The 13,382-nt window shown below is 37.3% G+C and overlaps 1 protein-coding gene across 1 annotated transcript in view; it reads left to right on the top strand.

Annotated features, from left to right (window-relative positions):
- Nucleotides 1–13,382, top strand: part of LOC139731507 (uncharacterized) — an 82,016-nt gene that overhangs the window by 45,956 nt on the left and 22,678 nt on the right. Inside the window, exons 14-19 of the mRNA XM_071642390.1 lie at nucleotides 59–95; nucleotides 1,522–1,619; nucleotides 4,735–4,860; nucleotides 10,120–10,292; nucleotides 11,905–12,040; nucleotides 12,714–12,863. Coding sequence (XP_071498491.1) covers nucleotides 59–95; nucleotides 1,522–1,619; nucleotides 4,735–4,860; nucleotides 10,120–10,292; nucleotides 11,905–12,040; nucleotides 12,714–12,863 — 720 coding nt within the window. The remainder of the gene's footprint in view (nucleotides 1–58; nucleotides 96–1,521; nucleotides 1,620–4,734; nucleotides 4,861–10,119; nucleotides 10,293–11,904; nucleotides 12,041–12,713; nucleotides 12,864–13,382) is intronic.

Raw genomic sequence — 13,382 nt, 5'->3', positions numbered from 1 at the left:
AGTAACAAAGTCGATCTCAATACTTATTATATTGTGTCAATTATATTTGTCATATCAGAACCACAAAGGAGAAATGATGTTCATTGCCTCACAAGGTAAGCAGGTTCAAGCACTCAATAAAGGTCCTGTTTACCTTTGGGAGCAGTGTTTTTTAAAAATGTTCAAGATATCACATTGATGCATATGTGTAGGTCTGTTGTATCACAAAACATCCTACCGCAAGAAATTTTCACATTAAAGCCTAAAATATGAGGAGATATCAGTATTTTTCTCAATAAACCATAACTATAGACGGTTTAGTCTGGAAACATTTTATTTATTAAAGTTGTTCACATTTTGTTTTTTAGCAATACTTAATATTGAATATACGTATTCAAATTTTTACTGTGGTTGTTTCTTTCCCTAACTCACATTTTAGGACTATTTTAAAGCACTATTACTGGGTTTTTGTTTCATCTGCAAATGATAAATTATGACTTTAATTTAGGGTGTGAATGTGCTTGACTCTGATAACATGTTTGAGCGTGTGAGTGTTTGTTTATTCGCTGGCGGGCATGCCTACTTTTAGTATGGGCAGCGTGAGACCTTGATTGATAGACGTAGGAACTGGATAAGTCAACCAAAGATATGCAAAAATCAGAACAGTCAGGACCACTTGTCGAAAACGGCAAGCGGCAGATCTTGCCGAGAGTGGCAAGAATTTCGCACTGCGATATCACTCTAGCGATACCACTCTCACGCCTCTGTGTAGTTTGTCTATGGAGAAATGTCTTCTCGGAGGGTCCTCTATCAATCGTTGTTCATTTCTCTCAAGGTTACACAGTATTCTTTTTTCAATTTCTACACACAATAAGTTGGATGAATAAGCTGCTGCCTCATGTATTTTTGAGATAAACTATCCGGGATTTTCGGTGTAATCATTGTGAAAGCATAGTCATTCTCAGATAATTTTTCGAAAAAGAAACGGTCATTCGTCACCCGCAGCAGATAAAGGCTCCATCTAAAATGACACATTCAAAAGTACTTGTGGTGATCTGATATCAGCATAGTCAGCCATAAATCTGAAGTTTCTTGATTCGATCAATAATTTATCCATGGTTTCATGGAGACTTAAAACACATTGTATGTTGCTCGTTATTTTCCTGTATAGGCCTACATAGAGACAGTTGCTCATTGTGTATGCAGATTTCATTATTCTTAATAAGCGATTCAATGATTTTGCATCGGTTTAATTCAGAAAATGTGGAATATCTACCACTTATGTTTGTGTAAAAGTATATAAACCAATCAATGATGTTCAATTCAAATAGAACGAAGATTATTGTATCTCTATTCTCTAGACGTCAATAATGCATTTGTATTACATGTATCACTATGACGGTCTTTAATATGGTCCATCTATTGAATTTGGAATTTGAGAATGAATGCTAAAGAAATATGATGGAACCTACTTAGGCAAGCTTTTTGAGCGTACGTCCCATGCTCTGACTTACGACTCTGTCTCTCTTTTTGTTTCTCCAGCCCCCAATAGTGCTAGCATTCAAGACTTCTGGCGCATGATCTGGCAATATAGAGTGAACATTGTCGTAATGATTAACAACATAATCGAGGCTGGGAAGGTAATAACTAATTTTACATTTACACTTACATACATTACATTACATTGTTGCAACTGTATGTTAATAAAGTTACACATCAAGATAAGTGTCACCTGCAATTAAAGAACGCCAAAAAGAATAATTACACTTCAAAACTAAAAAAGAATACAATAAAACAAGTTGACAGAGATTTAGATGTTCATTAATATATTCAATCTCAATGACATGTAAGTTATTATTAATTCATACCAGTACTAGATATGGAGTGTTAGAACAAACTTGCTGAAACAAGCACTCACAATTTTGAATGTTTCTATCACATGTCTGTGGTGATGGTAATGCGTCAAATGAGTGTCAATGTATCGTGCATGCACGGCGGATCATAATGATACCATACAATTCAATACGATACCATATTACACAACACGATACAATTACAATTATTGTTATTATTATGATATTATTTGAAGTGCGCTCTTCAAGCTTGAAGTTTCTTGGCAGCGCTTTAGGTCACATCTTCATCTACAGAGTGAAAAAACAAAATTACACTCAGAAAAAAAGCAATTTGTTTTAAGCACCAGACATGAACGAAAGGGCATCATACTCGTTTTGAAAGAATGTTCTATCCTTAATCATTTGATATTTCTTTCTTTTTTTTTTGCTCAGTATGTCTTTACGAATTGATGAGCAGGAAGCATTGTTTGCAAGATTGCAAAAATATACTCAAGCAAAAATATGAAGTGAGAACTGGGGCCTGTTTCTTAAGGAGTTGCGATTGATCTTACACTCGATTTATCGAGCGTAACTCGAATCAAGCGTAAGTTCAATATTGAGCTTAAGTCGTTTTTCATAAAGACACGCCTGATTTCAAAGAAAATCAAGCGTACCTTTCAGGAGATTGAGCGCTACTTGCGATCAATCGCAAAGTCGTTTATGAAACGCAATTTGCAGTTGATCGCAACTTGTCCACAATCTTTATGAAAGAGGCCCCAGAATTGAATTAAAAATCAGCTTGCTTTGAGTATTGTTCGATGTCTTCTCTCTGTATGGCGCATTTGTTTAAATTAGGACAATTTATGTATAATTCCAATAAAAGTAATCTTCCAAATATATACTGGACAGCAAAAGAAAGTACCCACTTCTGTCAAATAAAAATTCACTCCATAGAAATGAACAATTTATGTGCACAGGTATGCTGCAATATCCATTAGTATACCCAATAGCAAGTGTTTACAAAGAAATAAATGACATGCACAGCATCTTGGTCACTGAATCAAAAAATTATTGCTAGGGGTGAATTTTTGTGCGCAGGCTTTGACAGAAGTGGGTATTTTTTTTTTTTTTTTTGCTGTCCATTTTATTTGTAACAATGTTTCGAATTAGAAATCAATTCCTTCACAATTATCCAACAAGGCGTCGAATGAATTCCATTTGCCCTTTTTGAGAATTTTACTGGCTCAGAACACCTTCATTTACGAAGGGCCAAGGTATTGGAACTCCCTTCATAATAATATAATAACAGCTACAACTTTGAATTCTTTTAAGAATACATTAAAGTTATTTCTGTTGAAATCTTATAATATACAACTGAATTGAGTTCGTTTCATCCTCTCAATCAGGTCATCATTTCTTTAAACTTAAAAAAAAAAATACACATAGATCATTTTTTTTTACAAAAATAGTCTGTCAAACACAAGTCCTCCTCAGATGCCCCTGTTATTGCACCGTATTATTGTGTCTATTCTCTAATTCTTTTATGTCCGCTCTTCTGCATCATTTCTGGTATGTGTATACAATTCTTTGCAGTATAGTCAATCCAGGCTGCATTTTTATCATTATTCTAACCTTGAGGTTCAAGAGAAAGAGTTACAACAGTGTTATTTCCCTTGATCCCATGTTTGATGCCGCCACTAAGAAATTATATATTTAAGTAGGTGCTTGCATCATGACTCGTCACTCTCAATGGAAGATATGTCTTTATGATGATAATTACTTTTCGCCATCCCTTCTTATAAAACATGAGCGGTACATATAGGCACAGACACGGGGACGTGCGAATAGAAACTGCGCAAAAATTAATGAAATAGAAATCAAAATCAAAATCGCTGTCCTTATGAAACATGAGCGGTACGTAAAGGTACAGACAAAGGGATGTGCAAATAATTCCACACTAATTGATGAACTAAAATTACCCGACTTGACATGGGTTTTTTTTTCACACTAATTTAGTATATAAATTGATAAAAAACTACACTTGAAGATTAAACCATATCAGTTTCATTTGTCGGAAGTGATCGGAAAGATGATAAAATCGACTTTTCGGTATGGGTGCAATTCAAATATTTTCACAACGTATGCACTGGTATGACTCAGATTTACACATTTTGACATTATCCTGGACAGAAGTAACTTTCTTTGTCATATGCCTTATCTTTAGCTGAAATTCAATTTCCTTTAACACAAAAACAAACAAACAAACAAACAATTTATAGCCGACATTACGTTAGCGTTCCAAATGAATCATCTCTTTGCTCGGAAAGACGGCGGCATCAAACCCCGATCATCAAAGTCACAAATGCACCTGTGGAATTCTTTTGTACGTCAAAAGAAAACTGACAGCTGTTTGAATGTTTACAGCCAGGTGGAACTCCATTTCTCGAACCTCCTTGCTCCAACATTACGGAATCCAGTTTGCTTGTGTCCACGGAGACACGTGTTGTAGTTTCATTTTTTTTTCTTTTTCCCTTTTTTTCCTTCCTAATTTGATCTTATATCAGTTGACATTTGTTCCTTTTGATTTTGTTTTACATCTGTTTGTAGTTCGTTTTTTTACATTTTCCGAAGGTCCCATATCGGTCTAGCTTTGCTTTAGAGTAGGACCCTCCATTTCCATTCCCATCCTTACGCATGCATATGTACATAGTTAAAAAATACAGTTTTGCTTTCTTCATTTTGTTACTCATTATCACATGTATTTTGTTAATTAACATTTTTGCAATTATTACAAATATATTCTGCTTTATAGACACTGTATATGATTTTCTCTGCTTATTTGATGGAAAAGAAAATACATCTGAACTTGAGAACTTTGAACTTCGTTTAAACGTATTGCTTTGCGGGGAATTCACACTTGTAGGATCGCTGCACAGTGTACTGGCCAGAAGAGATGAGTAGCAGTGTCCAGTTTGGACAGATGGTTGTGACTCTCAGGACGATTGTGGGGAGATCTGATTCCGTTCACAGGGTCATGGATGTACAGCAGGTGCGTTATAACATAACGGTAGGCTTGCCAGGGCAGGTAATAGTGTGATTGCAAACATTTTTGTGGGGATCTACAAATTTAACGTGAAGCCACAAAAACGCAAATTCGACACATTTGGAGACTTTACTGACGATATTACTACCATTAAGAAGCTGTTGTGTACACAGAATACAGTGTAGTGCCAAAAACAGAAAAGTTGGCATCTTAATTTATTTTTTTTCACCAGAAGTAAGTCATGTGAACTGCTTGAAACATGACACTTTTACAGTGATCGGAAGACTGATCGTTGAGAAATGAGGTTGCAAGAAAAAACATTAAAACTCAGATCTTCATTCAGAACTTGTGTTCCGCTTGGTCCTTCCCATTTATGACGTCATCCAGTAGGCTGACTGTTCCCTCCATGTTGTAGTGGATTGCGGTCATGTATGGAATGCCATTACGGAAACAATACAAAATTTATTTCACTCCAGCCAATATTCATTTCACTCTAAACAAATACATTTCACTCACCAAAATTTATTTCACTTTTTACAAAAATACATTTCACTTTTAAATAAAGATTCATTTCACTTTTCACAAAAATACATTTCACTTTTGATAGAAATTCATTTCACTTTTCACAAAAATACATTTCACTTTTCACAAAAATACATTTCACTTTTAAATAAAAATTCATTTCACTTTTCACAAAAATACTTTTCACTTTTAAATAAAATTCATTTCACTTTTCACAAAAATACATTTCATTTTTACATAAAAATTCATTTCACTCTTCACAAAATGCATTTCACTTTTTAACCAAAAACATTTGACTTTTCCCCAAAAGTCATTTCACTTTTCAAGAAAAAACAAAATCATTTCATTTTTCCGTTATAAAAAAAGTCATTTCACTTTGGCGTACCATATCACTCTGACGAAACCATTTCACTGCGCTAAAACCATTTCACTCTGATAAAACCATTTCACTCTGATAAAAACAGTACGTTCCTCTTTTTTCCCGGCCAAAAAGGTGGCGCCAGTCTGAGAAGAGTCACAGTGCCATGGCACTTTTTAGCACTGAGCTGAGGTGAGTGGCCGGCCGGCCGGCTGGCTATGCAGTACCTAGATTTAGCGCGCTACGCCGGCGCGGCAGCGACGCGAGGCGAGCTAGCAGTCGACGGCCCTCGCCTCGGCATGTCACATGCACGCTCGTGCCGTTATATGCATACTACATCGAGAATTGAATCTACGCCCGACTTGCTGAAGTAATGCATGCATCTTGGACTGGAATAGAAGGTTCGATTTATCGCAATACTCATTTTCAAAGGTGGGACCCCCCCCCCCCCCCCCCCCGCTAGCGAGCAGGATCCGCTTGAACACACACACAAAAAGTGAAAACTTCTTTTCGGGCAAAGCTCCAAATACGACAGAAGAATGATTTTTAAAGATAAAACAATAACAACAACAACAACAACCAAAATAAAACAAAAACAAAAACAAAAAGCCAGCATGACCCAATCTCAACTAACGTCTCTTGCGCTTCTCCATATTCACTACCACAAAGTGATCAACCTGGAAGAGGTGGTTGATATCTTCAGCAACACAAATCGAAGAAGGATGATGCTGAACTTGGTATAGATGATATAGGTATAAGAACAAGGGCGCCGGAAGCGGGGGAGGGGAGGGGTTGCAGGGGTGGCGCTTGCCCGCCCCCCCCCCCAAAAAAAATAATAGTAATAATTTGTTGTTTTTTTTTTTGGGGGGGGGCAAAACGGTTCCCCCCAAGTGCTCCCTGTAACAAATAATTAATCAATTATTTAAAGAACAATATGAACAATAAAGGCACTTTTTTGTCTAAAAGGTGTCAATTTCATAACTAAAAATGCAAAATTTTCACCCCTAACGGGGCGAAAATCATAATTCATTATCAATATACATTATAACACCTATACACTATAACATTTACTTATGAGTAAATTTAGTGTATAGATGGTAGCCTCGCATCCTCGGGTGTGCCCCGGAAACATACCTTTAGTAAACCTTACATTTTCCCTTTCTTTGATTTGATTTGATTTATTTCTGCTTAATTCCGCTTACATCAGATATGATTATGTACACGTCATCTATAACAAATAGTATTCCCTGTCTTCTATGCTTTTTAGCAATATAAAATAATATTTATTGCTCAAACAATGCTATCACGTTTAAGCTTTTAATGAATACATTTCAGACGAATGGCAAAGTGAAAGTGGCTCGCTCGCTCTGCCCGTACATAGTAAAATGAACAGTTTTCATAAGTTATATGATGATAGTCCTTCGCAGTGATGTTTGTTTTATGAAAACTGTTCATTTTACTACATTTATGTATGGGCAGAGCAAGCGAGCCACTTTCACTTTGCCATTCGTCTGAAATGTATTCATTAAAAGCTTAAACGTGATCGCATTGTTCGAGCAATAAAAATTATTCTTATATTGCTAAAAAGCATAGAAGAAAGGGAAAATGTAAGGTTTACTAAAGGTATGTTTCAGGGGGCACACTCGAGGATGCGAGGCTACCATCTATATTTACTCATAAGTAAATATCATAGGTATAATGTATATTGATAATGAATTATGATTTTCGCCCCGTTAGAGGCGAAAATTTTGCCTTTTCAGTTATGAAATTGACATCTTTTAGACAAGAAAAGTGCCTTTACTGTTCATATTGGTCTTTAAATAATTGATTAATTATTTGTTACAGGGAGCACTTTTTTTTGGGGGGGGGGGTGTCAAGTGCCACCCCTGCAACCCCTCCCCCATTTTCCGGCGCCCTTGTTCTTATACCTATATTATCTATACCAAGTTCAGCATCATCCTTCTTCGATTTGTGTTGCTGAAGATATCAACCACCTCTTCCAGGTTGATCACTTTGTGGTAGTGAATATGGAGAAGCGCAAGAGACGTTAGTTGAGTTTGGGTCATGCTGGCTTTTTGTTTGTTTTGTTTTGTTTTGTTTTGTTTTGGTTGTTGTTGTTGTTTTATCTTTAAAAATCATTCTTCTGTCGTATTTGGAGCTTTGCCCGGGAAGAAGTTTTCATTTTTTTTTTGTTCAAGCGGACCCTGCTCGCTAGAAGGGGGGGGGGGGGGGGGTTCGTTCGAACCCCCACGGGCCTGAAACGTAACCATACCGTACGGTACCCACCTTTGAAAATGAGTAATGCGATAAATCGAACCCTCTATTCCAGTCCAAGATGCATGCATTACTTCAGCAAGTCAGGCGTAGATTCAATTCTCGATGTAGTACTTAGTATGCATGTAAAGGCACGAGCGTGCATGTGAGTGAGGCCGAGGCGAGGGCCGTCGACTGCTAGCTCGCCTCGCGTCGCTGCCGCGCCGGCGTAGCGCGCTAAATCTAGGTACTGCATAGCCAGCCGGCCGGCCGGCCGGCCACTCACCTCAGCTCAGTGCTAACAGAGTGCCATGGCACTGTGACTCTTCTCAGACTGGCGCCACCTTTTGGCCGGGAAAAAAGAGGAACGTATTTTTTTTTTGATCATAGTGAAATGGTTTTATCAGAGTGAAATGGTTTTAGCGCAGTGAATGGTTTCGTCAGATTGATATGGTACGCCAAAGTGAAATGATTTTTTTTTACGGAAAAATGAAATGATTTTGTTTTTTCTTGAAAAGAGAAATGACTTTTGGGGAAAAGTCAAATGTTTTTGGTTAAAAAGTGAAAAACATTTTGTGAAGAGTGAAATGAATTTTTATGTAAAAGTGAAATGTATTTTTGTGAAAAGTGAAATGAATTTTTATTTAAAAGTGAAATGTATTTTTGTGAAAAGTGAAATGAATTTTTATTTAAAAGAGAAATGTATTTTTGTGAAAAGTGAAACGAATTTTTATTCAAAAGTGAAATGTATTTTTATAAAAAGTAAAATAAATGTTGGTGAGTGAAATGTATTTGTTAAAAGTGAAATGAATATTGGCTGGAGTGAAATGAATTTTGTATCGTTTCCCTAATGGCGTTCCATAGTCATGAGTTCGCCTTGTAGACTCCTAAGCCGTATACCAGCATGCGCTGGTACTCCTAGACACCTTACATGAAGTGGCTGAAACTTAAGATGACATTGGATTTTGTCATCGTTCATCCGGTGGTACTTGTATAAATAGCTTCATATTTAATCCCCCCCCCCAAAAAAAAAAAAGTATTGAATGGTAGAACAATATGACGCCAGAAAAAAAATACTTTACCTATAAGAGAATCTTGAAACTTGTGATACATGTATAATTAAGCAAGAGGGTAACTGCTTTCTTGGCTAACATGTGTAAATAAACAGACCTGCATGCTGATAACAATGATTGTTTGAAAGCATGCATTTCCTTCTGTAAAGACTCAGCGTATTGATGTCTGAAATAGGCTACTTCACATGAAAGGGCAGGGTGCTACAGACGTAAACGTATTAAGGATCATTCGAATGATCGGCATCGTAAAATCAAGGAAACCTTATTTGGCAATAGTAACACAACTAGTATGTTGTACTAACCAGTGTTGCCAGATGGTGATTTCGGTAACCAAAAAGGGTGAAATTTGGTGACTTTTGAACTTGTTTGGGGACAGAAGTTTAGCCTGGTAACCAAATCAAACTTTTTTTGGGTGATTTTGAGACCAATGAAAAATAATCACACTAACTGATAACGAAAATGCATTTTTTACCCAAAGTTTTCACCTTATGTCCTGTAGAAATACTACATGTGCCCCGTTTTTGTCACTCAACACACACAAACACGCATAATTGCATCTTACACATTTTGCATTGCAAGTGTGTGACTACGGCGCGCCGAGACTCGCGCAGTGTTTGATAAAGATTTATCAGTTTATTGACATAATTTTGTCTTGAAATTGAAGCCTTCGATAACTACGCTTTTCCAAATCAGGTGATTTTTAATGTTTTTTGGTGATTTTTCACATGCCTTTTAGTGATTTTGCTCTGTTGGGAGCTGACAACGCTGGTATAAACCATTCATTCTGTCTCTTGCAATAAAAGAAATACAAGATTGAAATTACGCTCAAGATTATTTTATATATTCACCAAGGCATTGACAAGAAACACATTAATGTAATATTTACACAGGAAAGCGTAGGAAATGCTTTGAATTATGCGCGTAATTATGGCAATTTTGATTATAATACAGCGTGAATTTCAATTGGGCACATGCTACTTGAAATTTTGTGCCAGCTGTGATCTGCTTCTCTTGAAATAACCAAACTTTTGATTGTCATGATTTTCATGCCACCCATAGGTAGACCAGAATGAAGCCTTTAAGGTTCACCAGTTTCACTTTCTGGCTTGGGAAAATCTGAAATCCCCCGAGCACCCCACCACTCTCCTAAGTTTCACCCGTGCTGTCAAGAAAGTTCACCAGAAATACGAGGGAGACCAAGGGGGATCAGCACCGATCCTTGTGCACTGCAGGTTAGTGAGACAATCATCCAAAGCCTTATGAAGCGCCGACTTCTGATGATAACAAGAAAAAAATGCATGCATTGCATCTTGCAAATATCTTTGTATTGCAGTTTATGCAATGATCTGGTGAACACATTTGGTGGAATGTTTGAACTTTTTTTTTGCCCCAAAAGTTAGACGGTACATTTCTGATCTATTTCAATTGTAAAAACAAATAAACCAGCATGATTCTAATGTTTCATGATTGATTTCTCTTCCTTTAATCATATCATTTTAAAACCTTACCAGTGGCGGATCCAGAGGGGGGCGCAACCGGCGCACGACCCCCCTTTATTTTTCTTTAAAAACAAAAGAAATAAAAAGAAAAAAATGAAATGAAACCCGGAAGTGGCACCAGAAATATTAGTCACGCCCCCCCCCCCTTTACAGAATTCCTGGATCCGCCCCTGCTTACATTTAGCGACACAGCACGGAGAGGAAGGCGGTGGGAGAGGGACACGAGGGAGGCTTATCCATTTTTAGAATCGAAATTCAGCAATGTGAGGCATACTTACAAGGGTGAAATATCATAAAACATTTCAGTCGAAATAGTAAGACGACGTGGTGGTTATTTACGTCAGTCCCAGAGAATGAAGATGTCAAGCGGTCCCTACACACCAACGGGATTAAGCCCTGAACAGCCCATTCCGTGTCACTTTCTCGTATTGTACAATTTCACTGAAATGAAATCTAAATGATCCATAGTATGAAATAAAAAGACAGGGTGTAGATGTTCATTATGAAAAGAGCTAATGAATTATGATAAGCTAGAGTGCTAGAGTCACATGAGATGAGAGAATACATTCCAAAAAGGTTAATTTCTCCCATGTACGAATTCATTCAAGCCCACAAAGTACACAAGATTTCAGCTAATTCAAATATACGAATCAAGGTTTCAGAGTCAACAATATCGGATAAGGTGAGAGGAAAACCAGTCCCTTTCTCTTGAAGCACATGATGATTTTTTTAGCATGTTTAAGAGTGGTCCTGTCTTCCCGTAAATGTCACGTAGCAAATTTCTAACCAACATCCATGATCAAGCGCCACATAGACAGCTCCAACACATTCTCCTTGCTCCAGCACTTGGGCAAGTCTGAATGTGACCAATCAGCAGGCCCGGCTAAAACAAAGCAGTGTGGGTGTGCAATAAATGTCTGTTCATATGCTAGAAAATGTTTAAAGAATGAATGATCTACATAGATAAACCCACTAGCGTAACAGTTGGTGTAGGCTTACGTTCAACGTTTTTTTATCTGCTGGGCAGCCAGTCATTTCCAAGAAATTTCCAAGAATGAAAATCATTGCAGATATGAGTGAAAATGGACACGTAATACTGGTAACTGGCTCTGGCTACATGACGTGCAATATTCCAAACAATTGCGATCCCTGTGGTACCTTTAAAAAAGTGTGATAGTCTTGTGACCATTCATCTTTCGCATTGCATATCCTCAGTTAGTTTGTGAACAAAGAGAGCTCAATCACTTTATTAAATCCGTGTGAAACGGAAGCTTCCTATCTTTGAAGATGGTATTGTAATCATTACATTTGATATTTTTAATTGCTTGCAATGTCCATTGTGTAGTGCTGGAGTTGGTAGGACAGGGACATTCATCACCCTTTACTGCATGCTGGACCAGCTCCAAGAGGAAGGAAGAGTCAACATATCTGATTTCATCAAACAGATGAGGAAGGATCGACCAAAGATGGTTCAAACTGCTGTGAGTATTCTAGGCGCTCTCCACATATCTTGAACACACAATTTCCCGAAATTTCATAAATAACTGCCTTTACAGAGTATATGAACTTTCAGGGTTCAAAGGAAATTGTTTAAAAAATCACGTGATTATGGCGAATGACAGTCATTGATTACCATTTATCTGCCAGGTACTTACGTTACCTTATTATACTTGCTAAGCTTACCCATTAGCATTCAGTATTTCATCTAACTTGACCTGTAAAAGTTGTAAATTTGTAATAGCAAGCCCACATCACAGCTGAAGCGATGCCTTTCAGTCCTGAAGACAGCCGTGGTGACACAAAAGGAACTACAAGGGTTAGGTCATCTGTTTCTTGACATCGCGATAGTTTGTAGACATCTGTTCCAATCAGCGAAAAGGTACTCCAGGGTGTGTGTTATCCTGTTGGTCAACAATAGAACGGAGCACAATAAGGATTTAATACGAGTGTACACAGTAAACATAAAGTGCCTATTATAGGTGCAGTATGCATGTCTGTGCAGTTTATCTTTTGTTGTTGTTTTTTATTATTTTGAAGATGCGTAAAATCAGTGATAAACAGATAAATGAAGGGAAAAAGTACAGGAATTCTTCTAGGCACATTGTTAGGAGTGAACATTTTGACTCTATTCTAATCTCATGTCACCTGCTGCAGGACCAGTACATATTCCTCCACACCGCCCTTGTCGAAGCCTACCTGAGTGGGCACACAGAGATCCCCGTCAGACAGTATCGGGACCATTTGATGTGGCTCCATCAAAGGGATGCACAGACAAACAAACTCAACATTGAACTGGAGTATGAGGTATTACACTTACAATTTGCATCCATTATCATAAAAAAAGAAAGATGAGGAGGAATCCTAGTTATTCTTCTGTAGTTGCTATTATTGCCCAGAGGGACACAATTCTATATTCTTAAAACAAATAAACTTTATGAGCATGTTTTTTTTTCAAAAAGCTAAAAATGTTAGCATTCATAATGCTACCATATGCGTCACTGTGTTTATAGAATGTAATTGACTTCTCATAAAATAACGTAAATATAGTAACATGATGGAAATATAATGAATTAAAGATTGCAGTAAAATCCATTATTTAACTGCGAAGAGCAGGTTGTATAACACGGTGAAGTGGTCCGCTCCAAGTTCATGCAACTAGACCCCAATGGAAGATCAGCTAGTGCAGCGGACTAAAAGTTAACCAGCGATCTTGTAAGACGGAAAATGAAAGCAAGTTGACGTCTTTAATAAACAGATAAGTCATTAATTGATGTACTGAAAAAAAGTCTGAATGTTCATGTACTTAACTTTTACCATGCTCTG

Source organism: Diadema antillarum, unplaced genomic scaffold (genome assembly GCF_040938485.1).
Source record: "Diadema antillarum isolate AM-2024a unplaced genomic scaffold, OU_Dant_1.0 seq00000376_RagTag, whole genome shotgun sequence".
NCBI lineage: Eukaryota > Metazoa > Echinodermata > Echinoidea > Diadematoida > Diadematidae > Diadema > Diadema antillarum.
The sequence above is the reverse complement of the archived record's forward strand: the minus strand, read 5'-3'. Positions and strand labels throughout refer to the sequence as shown.